The following is a 27,323-nucleotide window of genomic DNA, read 5'->3' as shown; positions in this document are numbered from 1 at the left end:
ATCTAAAACAGAATATTCTTATCTAAAACACACACGGAAACACGATGCTGCGTCTTCTCTTCTCAATGAACTATTGTTAGAGATGGATCCGACTGAGGGAACCCTCTGGTTTGGAGTTGAAAGGTCTTTATTTAAGTGACCTCATACAGACGTGAGATGCAGTGGTCGGGCCGTCAGATGAGGACTTTATGGACGATGTTATAACCGTCAGTTTAAACATTTCTCTCTTCTTTGCTCCATCAAGAAGTTTTTGGACTCTTCCTAAACTGAAGGAATGTCAGTGACTTGACTGCTAAAGAGAGAAACTTCAAGCTAACCATTTTCATTTAGATGGTTTTCACAGCTCGGGTAGAAAATTAGAAAATTCAGCAACACTCGGAGCAGTGAAGAGGATGAAAAGCTCCACCCTGTTACTATGTTACGGCGAAGTGGCCGCAGCTTTCTCCCACCTCATGTTATCTGTATGAGTCAACAGAGAGTGCATCAGATAAGAGCGGGGGACATGACGAGTCGTACCAAGCATCCATTGATTTGTAGGAGTGCTAAGCTCGATGGATGTGCATCAGAAGAGAGCGTTTTCTGTTCTGGACGTCGGGTAAGAAAAACTCACCTTTGGCCGATCAATAATTTGTCGATAAGTGCGTATGTGCAAAGTTTGTATAGAACCGAGTGATTGAGTCGTTGTTGTGTCTTTAAGTTTTTGAGTATTCACAAGCATGTGAGGAGATGGAAGCAATATTAACACGTTTGTACTATTCTCCCTAAAATCATAATTCTATGCATTTAAATACTGACACCCCACCTTAAAGTGTAGGTGAAGTTATGTTTTTGGATTTGATTAAAAGTTAGTTTCATCAGTTCTAATGTTTTTATGCAGTATATTAAATGGATATTTTCTAATGTTTCATACTTTAAGTTAATTATTTACAACTTCAGCTTCATTTGAATTTGTTTGAATTTGTGAAATATTTCACCAAAGGGGCAGAGTCCACGAGTGTGGGCTGATCATATTTGAATTTTGGCAGAAACATTAAGTAGTCGTGCGAACTGAACATATTTTAATATCGGTGCAGTGCATGGAAAATGTATATGCTCCAGGTTTGCTCACACTGCAATACATCACGATGACATGTATGAGAACAGAGTGATTGTTTAAAGACCATAATTCACAATGTAATTACTGCTGTTAATCTTCCTCATGTGGATGTTTGATCAATTGATTGATTGCACAGCACATGGGTTATCTCAAAGAACAGCCTCCTTGTGTTTTCACTGACGCACTTAATTAAGTGGCAAAACTGTGGTGTTAATTTTAAAAGTAACAATGAAGCAGATATTACATTTTTAAGCAGTTTCAGTTCCTGATATTAATTTGTTTTTTTCATTCACAGGAAGCTGCAGGAGGAAGTAATCAACACATCGTAAATCACACCTCTGTGTGAGTGCATCTGTGTCTCTCCGAATCCGAGAGACAAAATGACATCATCAGTACTGGTGGCCAACCTCACCCAGGAGTGGGTGGACAGTCTGCGGAGGTGGCACATGGAGTTTTTTTTCATCCCCACCACAGTCGTCACCCTGGCCACCTTGCTGGCCAACCCTGTCCTCCTGGCATGCATCTTCCTGTCCCGTGCCTTGAGGCGGGAGACACGCTACCTGCTGGTGGCCAACACCCTGATGGCAGACACGCTCTTCCTCATCCTCAACCTGGCCATTATGATCTGCAACGCTGTGAGTGCTCAGGTCCCCGGGGTCGTGTGTGGGCTGTTCACAGCCGTCACCGTCACCGCCTACTGCTGCACCGTCCTCACCATCACCCTCATGGTGGTGGACACCTACGCTGCTGTCCGCTGGCCTCTCCGCTACCATGACTTTCTTCCTCCTGCCCGCACCCACCGCATACTGGTGGGGGTGTGGGTTCTGGCAGCCGTGTACCCATTCACCCTGGTGATCATGATGGAGGTGGGGAGGGGGAATTCCCATGAGGAGTTGGCTGTTTGTCTAGTCCTCATCTCTCTTGGCCTCATTCAGGTCCAGAACGTGGTAGCGATCCACATCTACTTCTTCGTTGCCGCGCTCTTCTGTGCTTTGCTCATTTTTTACTGCTACATTCGACTCTACATGGTAACAAGGACCCATGGCATCTGGCAGAGCCGCTTCTCCAGGGCGCGGGTCACCCTGCTGGCCCACGGGGTTCTGCTCCTGCTCTACTTCGCCCCCGGCTTTGTCTTCATCCTGGAGCTCTTCCTGTTCCAGAGGAAGGACATTAGTCAAGATGTTCGTGTGTGGATCAGCACAGTCAACATGTGTGTTTTCATGTTGCTGCCCAGAGCGTTTGCTCCGTACCTCTATGGGCTGAGGTACAGGGAGATCTCGGACACTCTGATGCAGCTGCTGCATCGACACAGGGACTCAGCCTGAACTCAGCATCATGAATGACTCATCAGGACTGTTATCACTTTTACAATGGCATTACTTGTGATATCTGTATTTTACATGTTTTCAAAGTATCCCTCCCACAAACAAAGATATACCTGCAAAGACATTACCCAGCATTTCTCAGTATGGCCCCACCACCCTAACGTTTTCTGACTAGCCTAAATTTCATCTTATTCATTATTTTGTTTACCTAAAACAGTCAAACTTAAAAGTAGTGACTAATAACCACAAGTTATTTAAATGCAATTATAGAATAAATACTAATAAACTCATCTTCAGGTCATTTCAAGTTCGTAATTCTCAATAATTCTCAACATGACCTCGTTGTTGCCTTTCCCAGTTATTGTCATTATAAAGTTATTAGTTGTCATTCTTGTCTTTCTTTTGTTTTAGATAATACATATAATGTCTCCAGTGAAACGTGCATCAGTAAATCGACATCCCTGCCAACTAAATATTTAACTATCGTGTGTTTAAGAGTCATGAATCTTTTTGTTTGTGATTGGCACTTCTTTTACTGCTGTGTTGGGCCAAATACAAATAAGTTGATATTGCGTGCTAGTTTTTTAAAAATACACCAGTGTCACTCAGCAGAGCACAAACCTCCATCAAGGCCCAACAGTCCCCTCATGAAACCACATTTAAACTCACTACATTCAGATTTCTATCTTGGATCTGCACCAAATTACACACATTCACCAGTGTCCTAATAACAAGATCTATTAATAATACTCTGAGAAATCAAGGAAAATGTAAAAAAAATGTCCTATATCTCACGATGTTAAAGTAAGTGGGGGAAAAAAGTCCTGATCTGAATCCACCCCAAAATTGAATGGCTCCTTCCTCGGGTCAACCCTCCACAAAATATCATGGAAATTGTTTGAGTAGTTTTTGCATAATCCTGCCGACAAACAAACATACGCAGGCGAAAGCACAACCTCCTTGGCGGAGGTAATTGTACAAACCAAATATGTATTCCATCATTATGTCATGTTAAAGCCACTCAGCCTCAGTTATATTGCTGCATTAACAAAGCACTTAACTCCACTTACTTTAAAAGCCTCGTGTTCTAAAAGGGGATCTCCATCATTGGCAAATGTTTAATTGATTTGGCAAGTGACGGAGAGGAAGGAGGGACTTCCCTTATTTTGGAAGGTGTGGTGAATGTGGTGAATGTGAGTCACCAGGGCTGAAAGGACTGATGTCTCTCTGCGTCTCGGACTCACCTGTAACTGGTGCAACAGGTCAACGCATTCTTCTGTCCACTGGGCTGCGTCACTGCTCTTTCCTACAGCAAACACAAGAGAAGTGTGTTGCCTTGCTCCGAGTTCCTATGTCCCCCAACCCTCAGTTCATTTTTACATCTGCAGGTGGAGCAGATGTACAAACAACTGCTACTGAGAATTTGTTAAAATGTCCACAGTACTGTAATAATAATGAAAAACATAAGGAAATAGAATGAACATTTTGGGAACTGTGGGGTTTGTTATTCAACCCTTTTGTAATGTTAAAAACATCAAATGCTGGCCTCACTGCTCATTGTAAACTGTCTAATTATAACTACTGACAATTAATTCAGTATTAAAGAAAAATGATAAAAAAGAAAGAATTCTTGTAACTGCCCGTTTGTCTGCATCAATGCCAAAATGTAATTAGTTTTTTCTTCACCCATAGTCCCATGATCCTTCCACCAAGTTGTTGTTGTGTGTGTGTGTGTGTGTAATCCTGCTAGCCAACATATGAATAGTGGTGAAAACATAACCCCCTTGGCGGAGGTAATAATAACAATACACATCAGATTTATTTCTGTATTGTTCTGACTGATTTGCCTGATCTCTGTGGAAATGTTTGCTCTTGCCAATGAGGCTAATCTTCCTCACGGTCGTCTCTAATTACACCATTTAGTTCTGGGGAACTTGCTCAGCCAGGTTCCCGGAGGCCAAAACAACATCATTAATTTTGCAGTTTGCGCAAAAGTTCCTCACCTTTTCTCTATTTCCTCATTTTGGTTTGGCTGCTGATGTATTGTCCAGTGTCTCAAATTGAGGATGTTCCAGTTGTTGTTGATTACAGCTGGTGTTGTCGAAAGTCCGTTCACTGCACCTGTTTGACCAAAGAGGTAAGATTAAAGTAATGCACTTTTTACAGATCTTACCAAATAACAATAAACAGGTTCTAGCTCATCAAGGATGCTGCAGCCAGAGTGGCAAGTGGAGCTAAACAATAGAACATTGAACAGTGAAAACCCTTCCTGGCTGCTGGTTGATTATAGAAGTGATTTTAAAGTATTGTAAGGCCCTAAATGGTTTGGCTCCCAGATACATTTCTGACCTGCTCATGACTACAGCCCAGCCAGATCCCTCAGGTCATCAAGCACGCGTCTCCTCAAAGTATCAGGTGAGGGAGCATTTAGTCACTGTGGTCCTTCTCTCCGGAACAAACAGCTGTAATATAATATATAATATATAGATCCCATGTATTCTGATGAATTACTGGGACGTAGCCTCAAGGAGAAGGCAGCATGTAACCCAGTGAGTGTTTAGGATGAGATAATATGAACTCAGCAGACGGTATAAAACAACGATATTCCCTTTTCCTATGTGCTCACTCTCACATCTCTAAATGTGTTTGTGTGTCTCTCTGCAGGTGTTGAAGTAAGCCACAGAAAGACCAGCGTTGACTTTGCTCTTTATTCAACTGAAATTGGCACCTGAAGGAGAGGTATCGCAGGCCGTCTCTTCCTGCAGCAGTAAGACTTTACAACCAGCTCTGCTCCAAGTAAAACTACATGCACCACCACTATTGACTGTCACTTAACACTTCCCAACTGTGCAATATTCACTGTACTATACTCATTTGTAAAAGAAATTCTGTGCAATATAAACCATTATGCTCAATCCATTTACTGTACATATTCTGACACATAATATATATTTCTCTACACTGTATATACCGGTGTAATCACATTTATATTTTTTCTATATATTGTTGTATATTTCTATGTCTTTATATTCCTTCACCCAGGTACTGTGTGCTATTTATGTGATGTCTTCTGCTGCTGTAACATTGCACATTTCCCAAATGCGGGACTAATAAAGGACTTCTTATCTTATCTCATCTTATCTTGATCTCTGTATGAAATGTGCTTTACAGATAAGTGATTGATTGATGGATAAGAACATGTTTACAGTAGCTCACTGTGTCCTAAAATACAATGCAATAACAGCCCTGTGTGTTCCTGATCATCCTCTCTCTCTCGATCATGGATGTGTGCGCACACATTTTCCCTGTTGTGCATGTAGCTGTCAGTGAGTGAAGTGTGTGTGTGTGTGAGTGTGAGTGGCACAGATCCCCCTCCTCCTGTACTATCACCACGTGCTTCCAAACAGCGTAACCCGGGTCATTGTTCAGTGTTGTGGACCATTCCAGGGAACTCGGCTGGGAGCTCTGAGAAACATTTTGCAACAGGGTAAAGAAGTTGTGACATGCTTTCTCTCAGCTAAGCTCCTCCTGTCTCCTCACCTGAACAACACACTGCGTTTCATCCTGTTCTCACATGACCTCACACTCACATTAAACTTATTTGTGTCGCTTATATACATTCATAGTAGAAGGTTTTCTATATAGAGACATATAGTGATTGTCTATATAAAAACTTGGGAAAGCCGTGTTAATTAAAACATGTATTTTATAATCATCTAAAACTGAATTCAGTGACGTTTTCCAGTCGTTATAGTTTATTATTGTTGTATAAACTGTCGTGTACATAGTGGTTTTATTTTCGCGTTGTGTTGTTTAACCGCTGTCACTTCTTGTTATGAAAACTTTTTCCTCCGCCTAAACTTCAGTTTGTTTGCAAACAAAGGAGAGCCACGTGGAGAACCCCAAGCATCTGGGTAGTGTAGTTCCTGAATGAGCGAAACTAACAGGCGGCGCTCTCGTTCGAACTCCGTTACCCATGATGCATCGCGGCCGCGCAGCTGGGTCGCAGCAGAGGGCTGGATGTGTTTTTCCTCCTGACAAGTATAAATGGCCTCAGTGTTTACAGTTAGTTATTCGAGGTCTTATGCTGCTGTCGCCGGCTGAAAGTCAAAATGTCTCCGCCGTGCAACCGCACAATGTGTTTCTCATGACTGCTCGAGCGCTGTCAAAGACACTGGTCAAACTTTACAGGAGACATTAGATTTTTTTCCCCCCCCCAGACTTTTTGTTGTGGTTTTTTCTTCATCCTTCACTTGTGACTGAGGAAGACGCGTCAAGAGGAAACTTCTGCTCAAGGTAAACACTTTTTATTCGCAGTAAAGTACGTAGTTAAAGTTTGTGAATCTACGGTCACTTCGTGCTGTTTGAATTTGTGAGTCAGAGAGTTCAGTCCCTGTTGTTGTTAAGGGTTAACGGTCAGCAAGAGGCAAGTCTCCTTTGTCTGATAAACACAAGCTCACAGTGTGGTTACCTCCTGCGTACTTATACTTATATATTATTATAGAATACTTAACTGTATATAACTCATACTTAAAATGACATTTAAAAGCTATGATGTTTTTAAAATGGCAATAATAACATTATTATTATTATTATTATTATTATTATTATCATCACCATTACACAAGTTTGATTTTTCACTTTTCACATCCCAAAGTGCTCTACAATGGGAGCAAAAATAAAACAGGCTAGTAATAAAATAATCTGCAAAAATGTTGTATAATGTTTGCTGTAAGTCTTTGTCAGTTTCAGTAGAACTTTGTTTGTTTTAACTTGTATAACAGCGCACAATAAGACAGTTAAAACATGAATGACACAATCTAATCAACACTTTAATAATGCGCTAAAGTCACATATATGATATTATTATTATATTATTTTTGTGAATTTTTGTGTACAACAGCACACAATAAAATACAAAATAAATGACACAATTAAATCATTATTATTATTACTATTATTATTATCATTATATGTTGTGTTATTTTGTTGTGTCCATTTGAAGCTTTAACTATGTAACTATTTTTAACCTGTGTAACAGCACATCACAACAGAGTTAAAGCATGACACAAAACAATCAGCTCAACGTCACTCTGCCTTATTTGTTTTGTATTCTTGAGTCCTCCTCGGTGAATATTACTCACAAAGTAAATCTCTGATGCGTCCGACACCACTGGCTGAACCTGTCCTTTTGTCTAACATGACTTCGACGAGCTGCTGCTGCTGCTGGCAATTAAAGCACATGAACAGTCTGAGTCAGTATTAAAAATAACCTTACAGGATCAAAGGCCAAACCTGCTGCCAACTATACCACAGGCAGCGTGGCCATAGATAAGAGATTTTTAATGTTTTGATCGAATGTTTGCAAGAACTGGAGAATAATATGTCCTGAAACATGCACACATTTCTTCTCTGTAATTCATGGGAGGACCTTGGTTGGTTGCTATAAGAAACTCCTTTTAAACAAACAGATGGTGTAAAATCTCCATGGGAAGCGTCACTGAAGGTTATCAGTGGCTTCAACTTGGCACTTGTGCTTCAACTTGGCACTTGTTTTTCAACCGCTTATTATGTAGTGCCTAATAGCTTCCCTGCCCCCACGCTTCTTCAAAACAAACCTGACTGACATGTAGGCCAACCGCTGCTCAGCCTCTCTCCCGCCTGTGTCTCCTCAACCATCTTCCGTCCCATTGTCATCCGAGGCACGACTGTTCCCCAGCAGCGATAAGCTGTAGGAAGTGTCCCACAGTTTTTCTGTGCAGCTCAGATTTCATTCCTTGAAACGGTTTTCTTAGTCATTTTTGCAACACCCCCCACAGGCAGCAGAAAAATAGTTTGTGGGACTCATGTCTTCTCCAACTTTTGTACCCATGCTTTTTGTTATTGTTCCATGAGAGCTTTGTTTTCATGCAATGAATGTTTTCAATTTGATTTACGATGATCCGATTAGCATTTATAAATGTGTGACGTTTACTGGCTGTTCTCTACAACAACATTCGAAGTCGATCATGTGAAGTGATATTTTATGGAAGCATGTACTGTATTTTCTTTCTTCGCCCTCAGGTCATCTTAAGGTTGAGAGAAGGTCTACGTTGAAGTTGGCAGCCATGGTGTTGATTCTGGGCAGAAGGATGATCAGGGAGGAGCCAGGGATCAGAGATTCACCAGCTGTCAAACGCAAGGTGCTGTGAAATAAAAGATTTCTATCGCCTTCTGTCGTTTAAGTCACATATATTTGCTAATCTTTATACATGTTGTTGTTTCTTCAGGTCTTTGAGGTTGATTCCAAGACTCTAGCCAGCCACGATGTCTTGGACTTCTGCTCCGGCGCATCCCACTCAGACGGCATCCTGCAGGTGTTCAACGAGTTCCGCGACTGCCGCCTGTTCACTGATGTGGTCATCAGCGTGCAGGGCCGCGAGTTCCCCTGCCATCGTGCTGTGCTCTCCGCATGCTCCTCCTACTTCAGAGCCATGTTCTGCAATGATCACCGCGAGAGCCGCGAGATGCTGGTGGAGATCAATGGCATCCTGGCCGAGGCGATGGACTCCTTCCTCACCTATGTATATACTGGCCGCGCCAAGATCACCACTGAGAATGTCCAGTTCCTCTTCGAGACCTCCAGCCTCTTCCAGATCGCCACACTGCGCGATGCCTGTGCAAAGTTCCTGGAGGACCAGTTGGACCCGTGCAACTGCCTGGGCATCCAGCAATTCGCAGATGCTCATGCCCTGAAGCAGTTGGCCAGCCGCTGCCGCAGTTATGCCCTGGCCAACTTCTCAGAGGTAGCTCAGCACGAGGAGTTCCTCGACCTGCGCAGAGAGGAGCTGGAAGAGCACATTGCCAGCGATGAGCTGTCCATCGGTAAGGAGGAGGTCGTGTTCGAGGCCGTGATGCGATGGGTGTACCACAGCGTGGAGCACAGGAAGCCCATGCTGAAGGCCCTGCTGCACCATGTGCGCCTGCCGCTTATGCACCCCAACTATTTTGTCCAGACGGTAGAGGGAGATCAGCTTATCCAGAACGCTCCAGAGTGCTACCAGCTCCTCCATGAGGCCAGACGCTACCATGTGCTAGGAAATGAGATGATGTCACCCAGAACTTGTCCACGCAGGTAACTGAAATGTCGCTTTACTAGTTTACGAGTAAGCCAGAGGGAAGATCAGCTGTTCTAGATTGTTATCTATCATAAATCTTTGTTCTGTGTTGATTCCATTACTTGTTAGTGTGACTAAATGCGTAAAGTGTATGCTCGATGAGGTCACATGAATGATTGCGCATGAACTTTGTGCTCCTTCTGCCACTGTTGTTGTAAGTCTTTGTGCGAGTGTGTGTGTGTGTGTGTGTGTTAGAGAGAGAGAGAGAGAGAGAGAGAGAGAGAATTATTGTGCTGAACAAACAAATGTGTCATTGAATGTTTTGTTTTGTAGCCCTTTATTTAAATGGGAATTATAATGAGGGAGGCAGGGTATGTTCGTACACAGACAGGTTCGCTGGAACAAAAAACGAGATGAAGAGTTGAGTCTTGTTATCATGTGCTGCCACGATAACAAGACTCAACTATGCTGATTTGTCTGATATATCAGTCAGACAAGTTTATCAGTTCTACATTATTGTCGGTGAATCTGCTCTCTGATATGAAAACGTATCTTTACGAAACATAATGCAGAAAATATGTTTTGGGTAATTTGGAAATGGTGAAAATACAATTAACAAAGAAAGATGCTTTTGTACCTAATGTAGCTATTAATCCAGTTCTGTACACTGCACACTCTACTATAGAGTGTGGTCTTTTATGTTTTTTTGTTTGTAGAGAGCCCAGTTGGCTGTTACAATGTGATATTTGATAACGAACAAAGGTTGCCGCTGACTGAAACGCTATGAATGAGAGACAAAATACACCATCTGGTCGCCTGCTGTGCCAGGGCAACAACCGGTCGCACAGCTGCCTTTGTGTGTTGGACCTGCTGCAAGGGTTAAAGTGGAGCCGGTGCCAATTGTCATATATCAAGGATGTGTGCCGTGTATTTCAGGTTTATTGTGTGATCTGTTCAGTTCAGCAAGCTCAGTTCCCGCACTGTCGGCTTTGTTTGCCCCGAGGGCCCAAACCTCTCCTGCTCAAAACAGATGCCTGATTCTCTTCTTTCTCAGTCCACACCTGTGCTTCTCTCTTCTCATGGGAAGCCCGGAGAATCTAATTAATCACTCGCACACACATAACGTGAGCACACAGATAAAGCTGAATCGCTCCTGGGCTAGACAGTAAACGCATGCATATAAATATATATAAACTGTCAATGAGTGGGACCTTATTTTCACTGTATGTGTGGGAGTTATAGACCGATAAGCAGCTTGTAGCCTCTATGTGGTGTCGGTGTTTCAGAATGAAGCTGCAGTTGATTAGCTGCCTGTAGGAAATGTGGTCATACTCTCGGCATGTGACTAGCAGCCAAATAGGAAAGAATTGTGATCATGGAAATTGAGCTCCCAAGTCTGTTTTGTGTCACATCACACGGCCCCTTTTAAAGATTCAAGATTTAATAAATATGTATCTCTCGCTGGTGTATGACACACAAAAGAATACAGTACGGTACATGGCAAGACACAAAACATCACCCTGAATACAAATACAAAAGAAAAATACAAAATACTGTATAGTGACGGGACTGTGTTTCTATTCCTCTGTCCAACCTCCTCACCCCCCCCCTTTCATCTGTACAGGTCGACCGGCTTCTCTGAGGTGATCGTGGTGGTGGGTGGCTGCGAGAGGATAGGAGGCTTCAACCTGCCGTACACTGAATGCTATGATCCAGTCACAGGAGAGTGGAAGTCACTGGCCAAACTCCCTGAGTTTACCAAGTCAGAGTACGCTGTCTGTGCCCTCCGCAACGATATTCTGGTGTCCGGTAAGTTCCACATTTGTCACAAATAAATTCAATAACAAGGCTTGAAACAAACAAAACAGAAACTTAACTCTGATGTTCAACCCCTGGTACCCATTGCTATGCACCTACTTCTTTTGTGCTTACAATCTGATATTCTTTGTTGTCATAAAGTCCAGTTTCCCTAAGTATTAATTGCTTTATATCCCAAAAACAATTCCACTGAAGGGCCGTGGTCAGTGTGTGTCTGTGCTTCACACGCCATTTGAACTCACTGTGGAGTGGCAGGAAAGGCCTTGGTGGCTCTCTGCCCTGTGTTAGCTTTACAGCCATGTTGAGTTTGAGATGACGGAAAATATGAGAGCAACATCTGGATGCACTCTCCAGGCTCCGCACTTAGAGCGACCGTCATTGGCTCGCTCAGTCCTCTGCCCTTCCTGTTGGCCAATCATCAAGCTCACAACCTTTTACATCTATTCAGCAGCTTTCTAGGATCCTCTTTGTGCCAAAACCCAACGACGGTTTTCAGTTTGAGCCTTCAGCCCATATGCTGTGGTGTAAAACTAGGTCACAGGGCCTCTTGGCAAAGCCATGGCATTTCTAGAACTTGTGCCTTCAGTAAAAAAAACAACACCTAAACTGAACAAAACATTATTATTATTACATCACTCATTTTAACAAATGAGGTCAGGGTAATGGTAGTTGCCAACTCCAACATTGTTTTGAATTTGTGCTGTGCACAAGAGGCAGTTTTGTCAGGTTGTTGGATCGAGAGCATGGGAGATCACCTTACATTGAGTTCAAAATGTGCCTGATTGGACTGCTCATGCTCAGACATGCTTCATATAAACTGCATGACACTACTTGAAGAAAGTTGAAATGTATAGGGAGGGTGGATGAGCATATAGGTGAAAAAGAATGTTCCTTCCCTCAGCGGAGAGTGTGCAATGCTTTTTCATGTGCTCTCACTGTGCTCAGTGACTCACAGTCCTCAAGCGTGTGCTATCAGTCTGCCTGCAAGCACTGCCTGGAAAAGTCAACATACCCCTCCCTCCACATCTCTCTGTCTAACACATACAGGCTCACTACTACTTTATCATCTTCATTGTCCCAGTTTCCTTCTTTGCCTGCCCTGTCTGCATTTAATCTGCATAAAAAACATTTTCTCAGCTCAATTTTGATCTTGTTATATCCCCACACATGCCTCCATGCTTCCTGTCTGTCTGTCCGCCCCTCTCCTCGCAGTGGGAACTGGTGCAAATACCTGGCAGATCCTCTGGCCTTTAGCACAGCTGCAGTTAGCTGTGGTGCTAAAGAAGGATGTGGCTCAGTTGGGTATAGAAATCTTCTAAAGCCTTTTTCTTCTGGACAGCGTCTTTGGCCACTGCTGACTTTTCATCCATAACACTTCACTGAGCCACTTTGTTATATCCAGAGTGTGTTTACTGGATTAACCACGGAAATGCCTTTGAGTCCAGGAGTGCTTGAGATTACAGTCAGCAGGATCTCAGTTATGATCTGATCCCACAAGATGAAATATGTACCGATGTGAAATAAATGTCTCTCTGCTGTGTGACACCACTGTAGGACTTAGAGTACTTTTGTACAATGTGTTATCAGCTCATGAGTAGTGAAACACATGTACTCAGACTCTGACACGTATTCTCGCTGCCTGCATGAACGTCAGGAATTCTCTTGACACACTGAGCCAGATCATTAGCACGAGCAACAAAACTGCATGTTACAAAAGGTTATGTGTAATTTTCAGAAAAGCTGTCACACAAATTACAGCGGGGCCTCCCAAAGTCAATGCAAAGTGGTCCTAAAGAACATTGATTAGCAGCTATGGTCCTCCCCATCTGAGCGGAAGTTTAAGTTGTTGAGAAAAAAACCTGTCTACTAACAAGCTGTCTACGTCCACAAATTGGTCTTTGAAGCTGTACATCTTCCATCAAACAGTTTCCTTATGCAAATCTCTGCAAACAGAAGCCTCAAGGGCAGCAGACTGTCTGCCTCTTTCACTTCCCAGCAGATTACTGAGCGCACACACTTAGCGACAAACTTCCTTCTCTTGCCTCCTCGAGTCTGTGTTCTACTGTGTAATTTAAGACGACTGAACATTAATTAACTTATATTAACCCCCCCACCACACACACACACACACACACACACACACACAAAACAGATGTTGGTAGACACGGAGGTGTTTTTTGTTTTTTTTTGGATATCTGTCAACTGTCTTACAGTATGAGGGAAAGAACACTTTGTTTGCATGTGAATGGAAACGATGTCTAGACACCTTTTGTTTACACTGGCAGGTTTTCTTTATGTCTTTCATTGCTGCACAGAACCACCCACATTTGTGTCTCTATCCCAGCAAAATGTCACGGACTGACATTTTGTGTTATTTTAGTTTCAGGAGACAATCAGGTATCTGTATCTCATTACGAGATATCACCACCATGTGATCAATTTAAGTCCTGGTGTGAAATAACACAGATTGTCACTGACCTTTCTGTTCGTGTGCTCGAGTTGTGTACCCATGCTACACCCATGCTCAGAAGTATACTTCTCCAGAATTTCTTGTTGGACAAAAGCCATCAGATAACTGCTACCAGTTTAAAGAGCCCTGAGGCAATAAACCTTGTTCATAAAAATATTGTTGGAGTGATAACGTTTCCCCAGTTGACCTACATTTTTCCTTTCGGCTGTTACTTGTGTTGTATACTGGCAGGTTTTTTTCTGCGGTTCAGAGCTGGATCAACAGACAGGTGTGTGCTTGGTGATGGCCATGGAGTGGTGGTGGGGGGGGGTTATTTAGCTAGAAGGGTGCGCGTGTCCGGGCTTGTGAAAAAAACATGTCCTGTTGTTTTTCTTTAGAACTTCTCATAGCACGCTCTGTTTGTCCTGAGACAACAGAGCAGGTACTCGGCCATAATGTAGTAAATTTAATTATGCTCTAGATCTGTTCACTGCCAAAGATCCTGATTATGCTATGAATGATGGTGTCTGATGGTTATTTTGATTGGTGACACCTGTGCCTACGACATGAAACGTGCGTGTGTGTGAGAGAGAGAGAGATGTAAACACACAATCCAAAGCTGGCTGTCCACCAAGACCAACTGGGTATAAAAAACAAAGAAAGAAAACTTAACTTGCCAAATAAGGGTATAGGGGTGTGCCTTAATGATAATCAAATGGCATTACAAAGAGAAAATAGATAAGAAAAAATTAAATAGATCAGACAAAAGAACTAGAGGGGTGCCTCCGCCAAGGCTGATGCCCTATCTCAACATGTCAAGTGAAACTAAATTCCTGGGTCTCCCCATTTATTCAGATCCACATGAACATTGAGTAGGTTCTTCCCTGACTCGTACTGCCTCATTCCACCAATTCTAATCTGACCTGTAGTTTTTGCGTAACCCTGTCTATTCAAACTGAGCTCAAATCTCAAATATTGACAGTTGTGTGCCATCTTTGTGTTTTTTGGTGTTTTTAGGTGGTCGTATCAACGGCAGGGATGTGTGGATGTACAACTCGCAGCTCAACCTCTGGATCAGAGTGGCTTCTCTTAACAAAGGCCGCTGGAGACACAAGATGTGTGTCCTTCTGGGCAAGGTAAGGACTGGAGGGAATCCCAAGATCTATGCCTCTGCTTTAGGGGGAATGACAACCCCCACCACAGAACAGATTGCATCTGATGCAGGAACTGCATACAATTTTCTGCCCTCTCGCATACCCAAAAGGAATCATGGTAACATTTTTCATTTACCTCATATAGTTGCTCCTCTCTGGAAAGAAGACGACAAAGTGATCATGTTACTTTCAGAAATATAAAATTGGAGTGTTTCATATTCTCTTTATTACCTGGTGTTTACTTATCACAGGTGAAGTGCAAAGGGGGCTGTGATTTACACTTTGAGAAAATGATCTGTTCTGCTGGACTGGAATTTTCCTTGGAGCCTTTCTTTCAAGTCATACCTTTCACAATCATATGCGTCAGCCCACTGTTGACATTCTCTTACCTGCACGCTCAAAGGAATTTCTCCTGAAAAATACCAAAGGCTTTACAGTGATGATTGAGATTAAGGATCTAGTTTCAGATTAGTTACTCAGCCGCAGAATCCCAGTCAAATTTGACTACAGCCTCCTTCCTGCTTAAAGTACATCTCTTATGTTGCTTGATGAGGGCACACTCTAATGAGGAATGACATTTTATTTTAGTGTGGATTTGTTTGTGGCCCCAGGGTTTTTTTCTAACCCACTGGTGCCAACTCATCCGTGTATCATCCTGGACACATAGGAGCAGATTCATCAGGGAGAAGGAAGTTTGCCTTTATTTGCCAGCATTGCAACCAGGTAGGCAAAGGCAGTTACCTGGGGCCCCGAGAACAGCTGATTAGGTCATGCCACAGCAATGACAATCTTGTGAGAAGCCCCTAAAATTCTTGGATTGTCTATGTACAGGCAGACTGCAGTGACACAACAGTCAGCACCCCCATAACAAGGCTTCATGCCACTAGCTTTCTGCCAAGAGCCTCATGATTTCAGTTTTGGTTGAAAACTAAAATGTCTTTCATATATCATGTGAAATGCTACTTGAATGGGTGAAATCCACCATCGCTTTTGAAATCAACCATCATTTGTAATTCTTTAAATTCCCATTGTACGTCTCGTAGAAATTTGTATTGTTTTCATAACTATTTCAATCACATATAACCCTTGTCCCCCTGTATATTTACGATACACCAGGATCTGACACTGAAATGTTAGTTAGGTTAATGTCTAGACATGACTTGATCGTTAATCCTCGATCACTGTTTATATTTCCGAGCAGTACTATTTCCAGTTTGCAGCACCGAGGTGGACATTCTTGTTCGAGGGCAGTGGGAGTTAAATGGATGTGTGCCAGCACCTCATACTTTACCAAGTAAAGAACTGTATCGTGCTTCGTGTGTCTCTGCTCAATCACTTAAGCCTGGTACATAGCGATTGTAACTCCTGATAGGTCTGTAAACACACAGCGGGTGTGCATGCACCGGCGTAATTTAGCACGCATACTCTGTAAATGTAAACAGTTCGAGGCTGCCCATGTCCCAGTGTAATGCTGCACACAGGGAAGAATAACTATAAATAACGATATTCCTATAAAATGTTCGTTGCCACATTTTAAAATATTCCTCAACTAGACAGTCAGGTTTGTCTTTATTGCGTAACATTTGCATTCGTAGCATATTCTAACGACCATCATGATGCAAAACAAATGTGGACCCCTTGTGATACAAAAGCATGTTTACTTCACTAAAAGTTCCCCAAGTGTAATTATCTGTTATTAGTGTTGCGTGAAAGAGGAGAGGCCAGTGATTGTCTTGGTTAAAGCAGGCACAGCACCATAGAGATGACACATACCACTCGCAGCCAAGTTTAGTCATCATGTATACAAGTGATCACGCTTGTGTACATACAGGGATTCCTGGTAAGCTATGGGCTTCAATAGTGCTGTATTTTCTTGGTCAGAAAGGTCTTGACTCAGGAGGACAAACATACCACTTTTTTGTTTTTGGATATCTACTTGAAGCCAACCCTCACTGGATTTTCTGTGGCTTTCAAGCAACACCCAAAATGCTTTGTTGCCTCACCACCGAAACAACAAACACATAATCAGCGATCAAACTAGACACTGGTTTTCCACAACAGTGAGGAAATCAGCTGCCACACTTGGGCTATAAAAGTCAGTAATTAACTCCAAAGTGAGTCATGTATCAATGTATGGTGAAAACAAGTCTGACTGACTCGGCTGCTGCCATTCAACTTCACTATAGAGGAAGCCAAGTTGAAACTTCATGAACTGCAACTGGCTGAACTCCCACGCTGAAAGGATTTGATCATGAAATAAGATGGCAAAGTAGATGTTTTTGGTCAGTTGTTCCATAAACACATATTGTATTTTTATACTCAAGTCCAAGGCCTCCAAATGGTGTCATTACAAACGTCACACAAAACACTAGAATACCTCTGCCAAGGCCCGGGAGTCCCCTTAAAGTTAATCAAGCTGCACCAAATTGTACACACTTATAGATATCAGTTACTGAAACATGCCTGATTCTTTAATTTATCAAGATCCCTGAATCATTCCCTGGAAAGTCAGTGAAAATATCCAAACCCTTAAAAAAAGTAAAAGAAAAATCATGGCTTCGTCCTGTTTTCTGAATCCACACCAAATGTCATTGGGTTCATCCCCAACACATCCTTCCACCAAGTTTCATGGAAATCCGTCCAGTGCTGCTAAATTACAGACGAACAAACAAAAGATAACCTCCTTGGTGGAGGTGGTAAATAATAAACCAGGTAATAAACGGGAGGAAATAAACAAGCAGTGATATATACAGTATATAGTCCTTTCACCATATATATATATTCACATACACACACATCCTATTGTTTGTGGAAAACTGCATTCTGTGGTGATGTTAAATCCCAGGAGATGCTCTTGTGACCACATGTGGTTTCCTCTTCTGTTTTGTCCTCATTGTTTGGGCATTGTCCTTCAGAACCCTGTTGTCCGCGGTATTTCATTTTCTCTTGTTTCTTCTTTCCAGTGAATTTTTCTTGTTATTGTTTCATTCCAGGTTATATTTGGCCCATTTTATTAAAACAAAACTACAGTATCTCTTTAGGATAATTTTCCTTCAGAATTCAGTTTCCTCCATCTCCTCCTCCGGAATTTGGAGCCTGTCATTTCCTCTTTCCGTCTGTAATTTCCCCCTTTTTGAAGTGCAACACTGTTTCTCAAGCAGCATGTGTTGTAAACAAGCCTCTATAATGTATGCCTGCACGCTCACCACAGTGTACTTTGTGCTGACCTTTTGATTAACTGCATTGATTGATTTACTCCTTGTCGTAACCTGCTAAGTCTAAACCTGGACAGTGGGTGTAAGAATATAAGTGTATAAGCACAAGAACACACACTTCTCTGTGTCCTACGTTCTGTGATGTCCTGTTGAACTGGTCTTGTTTCCATAGAGTAAAAGCAAAAATAGGTCACCACTTGTTTCCCTCTCCTCTGGTAACGGCTGTTCTCATCTATCATAATGTTTCACTCTGTCTCGCTCTCTCTTTGTCTCTTTGTCTCTCTCTCTCTGTCCCGCTCTCTTTTGCTCTGTGCTCCGTCCCCTGAAGTCACTCAGTCTCTTGTGTTTCTACTTCTCCCTTCTCTGTTGCCAGGATGCTAAGGAAACTGTTAATCATTTAACTACGGTCAGTGTTTAAACGTGCTCATAAAATTAGCCATGCATTTGCTTGTTGAGTGTCAGTCTGCAGAGAGTCATGAAACTTGCTCGGCTCAGTGTTTATGTGACGGCCACATATTTCGGTTTGATACCGAGCATGTGCTTCCAGCATCGAGCTAATGTGAAATGCTCCTATACTGATTAACACTTTCATGGTGTATTAGTACCACGTGCAGTGTTTTATCGTAGTGTGTGTTGAGTGGTGAGGCCAAAAAGAAAACTGATCTAGTGCCCCCCCCCAACCCCCTCCTCCCTACTACCAGTGTATTCAAACAAGTTAGTGCAGGGATAACCTCAGAGGAGCATTAAAGGATCAATTGACACAAGATGCGAGGAAGAATGCAGAATGGAACATTTTGTAGTCCCCATTACTTTGGATGATCCACACAACTCAAAAGACAGGGTTGAAATCCTAACCTCCTTGGTGGAGCTAAATATCTTTGTAAGCACTTCATTCTTGACTCGTTAACATACCAACATGCCAACATACTCTTCTTATCTCTCTTACATCTCAATTATTCTTCAATACATCTCATTCATAATTTGTTATCAGTTTAATCCACACACACACACACACGCACGCGCGCGCACACACACACACACACACACAACTAATATCAGCTGATCCCTGTTCCCATAGTCTTATCCTGTGAATTTCCTCCACCAAATGTGGGTAAGATTGCTGTGTTGTTGTCACTGAAAACACACACACACGCACACGCGCGCGCTCACGCTCACACACACACACACACACACACACACACACACAGTACTAATATCAGCTGATCCCTGTTCCCATAGTCTTATCCTGTGAATTTCCTCCACCAAATGTGGGTAAGATTGCTGTGTTGTTGTCACTGAAAACACACGTAGACACACACAACTAACACAGCTTTGGAACCACAGTCTGAGATGTAAGTCAACAAGTTCATGAAGGTGTTTTTCCCCTGTATCACTTTTTCAGTTAAAAAAGGCGGTAGTGCTTTCAGTGAGTCCAGGTGTTGAGTGCAAATATCCATGTGCCACTTCTGTCTTTTTGTTCCTCCTTCCTCCCTTCCTCCCTCCCTCCAACTGTCTCTGTCTTTGTTTGTCTCTCATTTCTCCGCCCCCCTCCCCCCTCTCATCTCTCCTCTACATTTGTTTATGCTTCACATTTTGTGGAAAGACAGGAACAGCCTGAAGGTGATCTGTTGCATAAGACAAACCTGTTGATGAGCAGTGTTATGATTGAAACCAGCAATTCTGCCCATTAACACGTGATCTCCTGTATGATCTCTTCTCTTCGTGCCTCTTGTTCCCACTTCTTTCTCATTGTGACATTCCTGGCGCTCCAGGAGGGTAGTATGCATAACCACGGGGCACTTATTAGAGTGCATATCTTTGGCCAACACAATTCTCCAGTTTGCGATGCTTTAGATGTGAGTGACGTTTCTGAAATGACATTTTATCACCATTTTATTACCAAATTCAAAAAAACATAGAACATCTTAGATTTCTAAAAAATGTGGCTTGCCTTGATATCACTGATAATATTATGTTGAATTGTACTACAGTGCACCTTGGGCCATAATTTGTCCGTCCTGGGAGAGGGATCCCTCACATATGGCTCTCTCTGAGGTTTCTACGTTCTTTTTCCCCTTTTTTCCCCCCTTACTCTTGTTGAGGGTTATGGGCAGAGGATGTCACACCTTGTTAAAGTCCTATGAGACAAATTGTGATTTGTGAATATGGGCTATACAAATAAGTTTGATTGATTGATTGATAATTTTCAGTAATTTTTTCGGAAACCTGAGCTCAAGAGAAAAAAGCCCATCACAAATCTGCCAGGCATTGTCCTTTGTGTGTGAGCCGAGCACGACGTTTTCCCCGATTACGGACATTGCGGCATAGAAAATCCATTAGATAGCCCGGCCAACGTGGCAAAGTTCAGGGTATGCAAATACATCAGTGCCTGCAGGTATGCAAGGCAGTGTTTAGAGGTGTAAGAGGAACAAGTAATAAAATAATGGTAGTTCTTGAGAAGCAGTACGTCATCTTTCTACTGCACCAGACGGACTGGTTTGTTAAGTGCTGACGTAGAGAGTATTGTATTTATGAACTAGTCAGCTCGAATACAAACATCTTTTGTATATCTATTAATGTGAGTGTGCTTATGTGCGCATAGAGTGCACAACATGTTTTTATCTCAAGTAAACACAACTAATTTTTCGAATGCTCAACGGGACACACATCAGATGTTTTAATCTGGCAATTACAGCCCTTCCTCTAATAGAAGTATGTCTGTGTCTTTGTCCTCAGGTCTATGCCGTGGGAGGCTATGATGGCCAGAGCCGCCTGAGCAGTGTGGAGTGCTATGACTCCTTCTCTAACCGCTGGACAGAGGTGGCACCAATGAAAGAGGGGGTGAGCTCTCCTGCGGTGGCCAGCTGTGCCGGCAAGCTCTTTGTCATTGGAGGAGGGCCCGATGACGAAACTTGCTCAGACAAGGTGGGAAACAGATGTTTGCTGCTGCCCCAACCACACACTTGTAGCACATAGTTATAACAGACAAGGTGCTTTTTGTGTCAGATAACCTGTATTCAGTTATTATACCTTGAAGACACAAGGGATGTGAAAAAAAACATAAAAGTAGACAAACTACAGGGTTGTCTGAACAAAATCTCAACGATTTTTGTTTCTTGTTCATGTAATTGATTCTGGTGTTTTTTCTTGCCCTCATACAATATGTGCATGTCTGATCTAACTCATACACTCACATGATATATATCTTTTAAATTAAAAATTATTGGATATATAACTTGTGTTCTTCCTACTTGCACTAAAAAAAAACAAAGTAAGCCAAGCTAGCAGTTCTGGAGAATTATTTATTTCCTTGATGAAATAAAGCTTCCTGAGTAGCCAAGATTAGATTGCTGAACTTGTTTTAGCTTGTTAATGGAGACTGGGGCGATATGAGCGTCAGTAGAAAAACAGGAATGGCATCTTTTCCTGTTGAACATCACTGATTGATAGCCAATGACATAGCTGTACGATAGCTGATGTGATAAAATCCATAGCCTGAAGAATGTTTTTCTGAATTCATTATATCCTGGTCATTATCTGAATGCCAATTTTTTTATTTTGCTGTATCACAAGTTTAAATTCGCATCAGTCACTGACAGAAAACTATTTACTCCATGAGATGACACTAATCTGCTTTGAAAAGGCAAAATCACCCATTTTTTTAATTGAAAGAAACACATAACAGTCATTAAGATTAACATTTTGGAGTTTGGCAATAAAAGGAATTTATAGATTAGATCATTTGTCATGCTAAAATCTGCCACTGTATAAATACTGTGTTTAGATAACCCCTGTGATCAGAGCATGACAAACTACTCTGGATTATCCCTATTGTGTTTTGACTTAACAGCCGTGATGCTGGTTGTAAACAGGAAGAAAGTGGCATTCGGCGACACTCAACTTTGGTACATGAATTTTTTTCTCCTCTGTAGAATAGCTGATGTGTTTTTGTTTGGGCCGCTGCAGGCTAGAGACTGCACAGCCACAGGCAGAGAGACAGTTTGATAAAAGTTTGTCTTGCTGCATGGCTGACTGCCTTAAGGCAATAGAGTTCATGGTGGCTCCACTTTCTTTGAGCCTCTTATCTCTGAAGTCTCCTTACAGGGCCAACCAATAACATTGATTCCAAAGATTGTTTACTGCTGAAGAGAGATCCTCAGCACGTGTTGTTCACATCAGCTGCAGTCAGACAAAACTGTTCGAAAAGAGGCTATTTGAAAGAGAAGTGGTGAGAATATTAGGAATGACCAAAAGTGTAATAGTTAGAAAGCATGAAAGGTTCAGTGTGTAAGATTTAGGTGAAAGAGATCTATTGGCAGAAATTTAATCTAAAATAATCCTAGTGATGTTTTCACTTGTGTGTTTCATCTGAATTGTACGAATTGTTGTTTTATTTACCCTAAAATTGGCCCTTTATATTTAAATACTATATATTTACATCAGGAGAGGGTCCTCTCTACGGAGGCCGCCATGTTTTTTTTACAGAAGCCCAGACTGGACAAACTAAAAGCCTTTTGAGTTTTTATGACAACTGAAGGCTACCACGGGTTCTCTTTCATGTTTGAAAGGGCAGGGTGAGGTGAGGGGTATCCAGCTGCAACATGCAACTCCTCCACTAGATGTCACTTAATTCTACACACTGAACCTTTAATAACTCATTGTACAAAAAAATAAGCATTAATAGATTATTTAAAGTTATTTTCATTTCTTTAATGTGTCATGGCATGAACAGACATAGGGTCCCATCCTCTCCCCACAGGGGTGCCCCAAGGCTCAATCCTGGGGCCCCTTCTCTTTGCTGTGTACACCCCTTTATTGGGTCCAATTATCCACTTGCATGGCTTCTCATATCACTGCTTCACAGATAACACATAATTATACCCTTCTTTCAAACTAAATAAGCACACGGCCTTGAAGACAATCTCTGCTCGTCTCTCTAACATATCTTCTGGATGAGGGAACGTCACCCTCATCTTAACCTCTCCAAGATTGATATGAGTCTTTATTAATATTATATGTAACTGTATGTCACAGGTTCAGTGCTATGATCCAGAGGAAAATTCTTGGTTACTACGGGCTAACATCCCCATCGCCAAGCGCTGCATCACGGCAGTGTCCCTCAACAACCTGATCTATGTGTCCGGTGGTCTCACCAAGTCCATATACTGCTATGACCCCATAGAGGACTACTGGATGCATGTGGTTCAAACCTTTAACAAACAGGTAATAGATTAGATGGAAATACAGAGCACCTAATGAACAAACTGTTAGACCATGCCTGCAAGAATCCAGGGGTTTGTACACTGCCAGCCTACAACCTTTAATTTCTGTCTCTCTCCCTGCAGGAGAGCTGCGGCATGTCAGTGTGCAATGGTAAGATCTTCATCCTTGGCGGCAGAGGGGAAAGTGGTGAAGCTACAGACACCATCTTGTGTTACGACCCATCGTCAGGCATCATCACAGGAGTGGCCGCCATGCCACGGCCAATCTCTTACCATGGCTGTGTCACCATCCACCGCTACAATGACAAGTATCATAAGAAATGACCATGAATAAACACACCGACACACTCACGCTCACGTGAGAGCACAAACTGTACAACTTTAACTCTTTGAAATTCATGTTCTTCACGCTTACCCCATGTACAGCATCCTACTTTTTTTTTTTACAACAGGCATATTTTATCACACCTTTCAGCTAATATTATTTTTCACAGCATCATGTAGCAGTTGTCGATGTGGTGCAGTAAATCTTTCATTGTTGTGCACCATAGTTATAATAGCCCTTCTGTGAAAATGCTTAGAGGTTGGTAATGTTAATGACCTGCCTGGAACTTGAGATAAAGTGGAATTAGGTCAACATGGCAGATTTGTCTTGCATTAGTAGTAACTGCACAAGGTTGGGGAGAAATGGATCACGTATTACATGATTAAAGGAACCTGGTCATGATTTATGTTATTAATCTGATTGCAGAAATCCAGGAAAAACATGAGAACTTGTTGAATTCTCAAAAAAAAAAAAAAAGATTATGACAGTATAAATAAAAATGTAATTATGGAGATTCGTTCTTAACTTTGGAACACAGGTTAGTAGTAAGATATTGTAATAAGATTTTATAAACTTAAGTTTCACATACTACCCATAGCCCATTGTGACCTAAATGCAGTGCACAAGTCTTTTGTTTACATCTCACCCCTATTTGCTGAAGAAGCCCTTTGCATATGGTTTAAAACTTAAGCTTATGATAGTTCAGAATGTTTTCTCACAATATTTGCAAACATTCTTTAAAAAATGAATTATGGTAAGTGCAGAGGATGTAGATCTTATGTTTCATACAGGAAACGTTTTGCCAATATAACCAAAAGAGCTAAAACTAATAACATTATGGGGGTTATTATTTTTTTTTAATTAATTATTTGTGATTCTAGTGTGATACTCATTATGAGCAGGTAATCCGTTTAACAGTGAACTTCACAACAATGTGCTTTTATTACTGTGCAAAGTTACCTCACCTTGAGTTCTGGGTACCTGACGAGCTAAAGCGATCACAGATAGTGCTAATGAACAAAAACAGTGCCTTGTAGTGACAGTTAAAAAAAACAACATACAAAGCCGAGAGCGATCTGCCTGCAGAAGCAAAAATTATGACAGAAAGATGGAGTCAGGTCAAACATCTGACCTTGTGACCACTGCACTCAATGCAGATGTGTGCACTCAGTACAGCACATCACAGCACTGGTAAAGATTGTTCAAAAAAGTACTGTCCTCAATTTTTATCTCTTTTCCGTGATACTAAAAATGACGTGTTGAAAATGTGGTGAACAGTCAGCCAGCTGCTCGCCAGCAGTATCACTCGTCATAAATACAAGTTGCTCTTACCCAGGCTTAAGAGAAGAGATAAAGAACGGAGGCTGTACCATCATATTGGAACACAGCCATTGTTAGCACTGCCCACTTGTTTCCTTTTGTCTCTCACATCCCTGCGCTTATCGCCTAGTTTCACATCCTGTGTGTTTCCCATTGCCCTGCTCCAGCTGTGTCACCATCTCACATTGATATCTACTTTTTTAACTTTATTTTTTATCATTATTCTTATTACACTCATTTTCGTTTCTTTATTTTTTAAGTTATACATTACTTTGACTTTTTTTATAATTGGATGTTTGTTGTATTATCTGTAACTTTAGTGTGTCTATCAACGTTCGTTGATTGGTGCACTGGGCTTGTGTGTGGTTTTGTAGATGTGAGAAGCCTTTGTAGATCAAACTCAAAGACTGTTTAGATTAAGCAGCGTGTTTGTTACATAGGCTGAATGTAAAGATGGACGACATGACGGCTCCCCAAAAGCGAAGCCAAAGCATCTCGATCGCCACCCAGTGAGTGGCTGCAGTATAGGTCACATACTCTGTCTCCTCCTTGTTAGTGGATGGGATATGGACCAAACTAAAAAGTCAAAGTGCACATCAAACACATAGACAGGACGGACCCAGACTCTGGCTCAGCGTTTGTATCAAATTTTAGCTTCTTGTCTGGATAGAGGGGGGAAGTGTCTTCCATCTTTATATACAGTCTATGATTTGTTCTGCATGTACGTATATATGTCTGCGTGTGACTTTTATGACTCAGTCTTGATGTGTTGGACGTTTGTCAAGGAGTTCCAGTGAACTCTGATGCTGGCACCCCTCACCTGTACACCTACAGGTAACCATAGAGACCTCCAGGTGTGTAAGTGTTGATATGTGTTACTGGTCAGCTGAGGTGCCGTGTGTAGCAGTGCTATACCTCACGGGGGGGAATTCAGAGTTCTGAATGAGAAGGCTTGTCAATGGAGTGGCTTATGGTCAGTAAAAGTCACCTTTTACAACATTTGGTGTTGATAGAGTAGAGATATTGCTGTGAACATAACTTTATTTTAAATTGTTTTGGTTTCGTTGTTTAACCTGTATTTAAATGTGTATCTTTCTTGGTTACATATTGTGTTTTTTTCTGAAACTAAGAGCCCCAATTGTGCACTTTGACAGAATCCTGTTAAATGTAGAATTATATGATGATGATGATTACCTTTTAATTTTTTTTTTTTACTGTATCAGTAAATGTTCTTTGCCTTCATGTGACGTAAGAATCGGGGCCTGTCAGCTCCTCCTGTTGGCCGCCACCTGTCATAGCTCAACAGAATAACAAAACAACAAAGTTAGCTGCAGGCGAACAATGCCATGAGTGAGTAAGAGAGTTTAAACTTGACCTTTTATAGTGACAGGTAGGGGGTTTGCTTCCGTCTGTCAGTCACAGTGACAGAATACAGGGGGTGGGGGATTTTAGTTTAAGGCATTTTCTGAGAAGGATGAGTGCTGTGTCAGGCCATCAACTATAGTACACACTGAAACAAAACATCCCCAGGCCCGCAGACATCCTGACATCCTGAGGGTTACACAGGAGGCCAACAAGAGGAGGCTGAGGGGTGAGGAAGTGGTAACGCAAAAGAGATGGAGTTCAAAAACAGTGAGAGAGAGAGAGAGAGAGAGAGTTTGAGTGTGTGTGCGTCTGTGATTTCACTGAGTATTTGATGCAGAACGTGACACTGTCCTGTAATGTGGATTTCATTATTCACTGTGTAGAGACTTTCATGAATTGTTTATGCTTTTTGATAAGATTTCGTTAATGTTTATTGATTTTCTGTGGTGAATTCTGGGTCTGTGTGTTGCTGAGGTATTTTCACTCCCACGTGCTAATGGCATGCCTTAAATTAAACAGAGCAGAGTGCTAAAAGTGATAGATGGATTTTAGTCAGGATGCAGATTTAAGCCAAAGTGTATTTGATTGAATCCCAATGGGGACTTTGTTGATGCTTGGTTGGGAATTCAATTGGATCATTTTGGTATAAACTTTTACTATCACCTTTTCCTCAGATGCTTTTTGTCTAACTGTGGGAAAGCTTTGATTTTTATATCCTGCAGTGTGTTGAAATGTAATGTTTGAGTTGTGTAAGAGAACCATAAATAAAGTTTTTCTGTCTTTACCAACATTTGTGTCCTGTGTCATTTGTAAAAATGGTTTAAGAGTTGAATAATCTAAAAAGGTATTATTATATAGAAATGATAAATATATATATTAGGTGAGCAGAATGTAGAGGCTAGAAAGTTTTTAATTACCTCCGCCAATGTGGTTATGT

General features: G+C 41.8%; 2 protein-coding genes and 1 long non-coding RNA gene across 4 annotated transcripts; 2 read left to right on the top strand and 1 right to left on the bottom strand.

The window, feature by feature from the left end:
• The first annotated feature begins 45 nt into the window (after positions 1-45).
• LOC118117361 (probable G-protein coupled receptor 148) lies at positions 46-4,042 on the top strand. Its single transcript, XM_035169543.2, has 2 exons — positions 46-595; positions 1,392-4,042. Exon 2 carries the CDS (start codon positions 1,477-1,479, stop codon positions 2,419-2,421), a length of 945 nt encoding a protein of 314 aa, XP_035025434.1. The 5' UTR covers positions 46-595; positions 1,392-1,476; the 3' UTR covers positions 2,422-4,042.
• On the bottom strand, positions 2,080-7,759 carry LOC118117362. The gene is made up of 4 exons (XR_004697785.2): positions 7,566-7,759; positions 4,425-4,542; positions 3,666-3,727; positions 2,080-2,247 (listed from the first exon to the last, which is right to left on the bottom strand). It is a non-coding gene; the product is annotated as an uncharacterized LOC118117362 (long non-coding RNA).
• klhl24a (kelch-like family member 24a) lies at positions 6,410-26,991 on the top strand. Of its 2 annotated transcripts, XM_035169540.2 has the most exons (8): positions 6,412-6,717; positions 8,485-8,603; positions 8,691-9,535; positions 11,143-11,327; positions 14,803-14,921; positions 20,891-21,079; positions 23,189-23,377; positions 23,500-26,991. In XM_035169540.2, exons 2-8 carry the CDS (start codon positions 8,529-8,531, stop codon positions 23,698-23,700), a joined length of 1,803 nt encoding a protein of 600 aa, XP_035025431.2. In that variant the 5' UTR covers positions 6,412-6,717; positions 8,485-8,528; the 3' UTR covers positions 23,701-26,991. The 2 variants fall into 2 exon arrangements, with proteins under 2 accessions (XP_047197859.1, XP_035025431.2); XM_047341903.1 differs by lacking the exons at positions 23,189-23,377; positions 23,500-26,991 and adding an exon at positions 22,005-22,547 and having other exon boundaries at positions 6,410-6,717.
• The last annotated feature ends 332 nt before the right edge of the window (positions 26,992-27,323 follow it).

Source organism: Hippoglossus stenolepis, chromosome 11 (assembly GCF_022539355.2).
Source record: "Hippoglossus stenolepis isolate QCI-W04-F060 chromosome 11, HSTE1.2, whole genome shotgun sequence".
Classification (NCBI taxonomy): domain Eukaryota; kingdom Metazoa; phylum Chordata; class Actinopteri; order Pleuronectiformes; family Pleuronectidae; genus Hippoglossus; species Hippoglossus stenolepis.
This window is presented reverse-complemented; position numbering and strand designations above follow the sequence as displayed.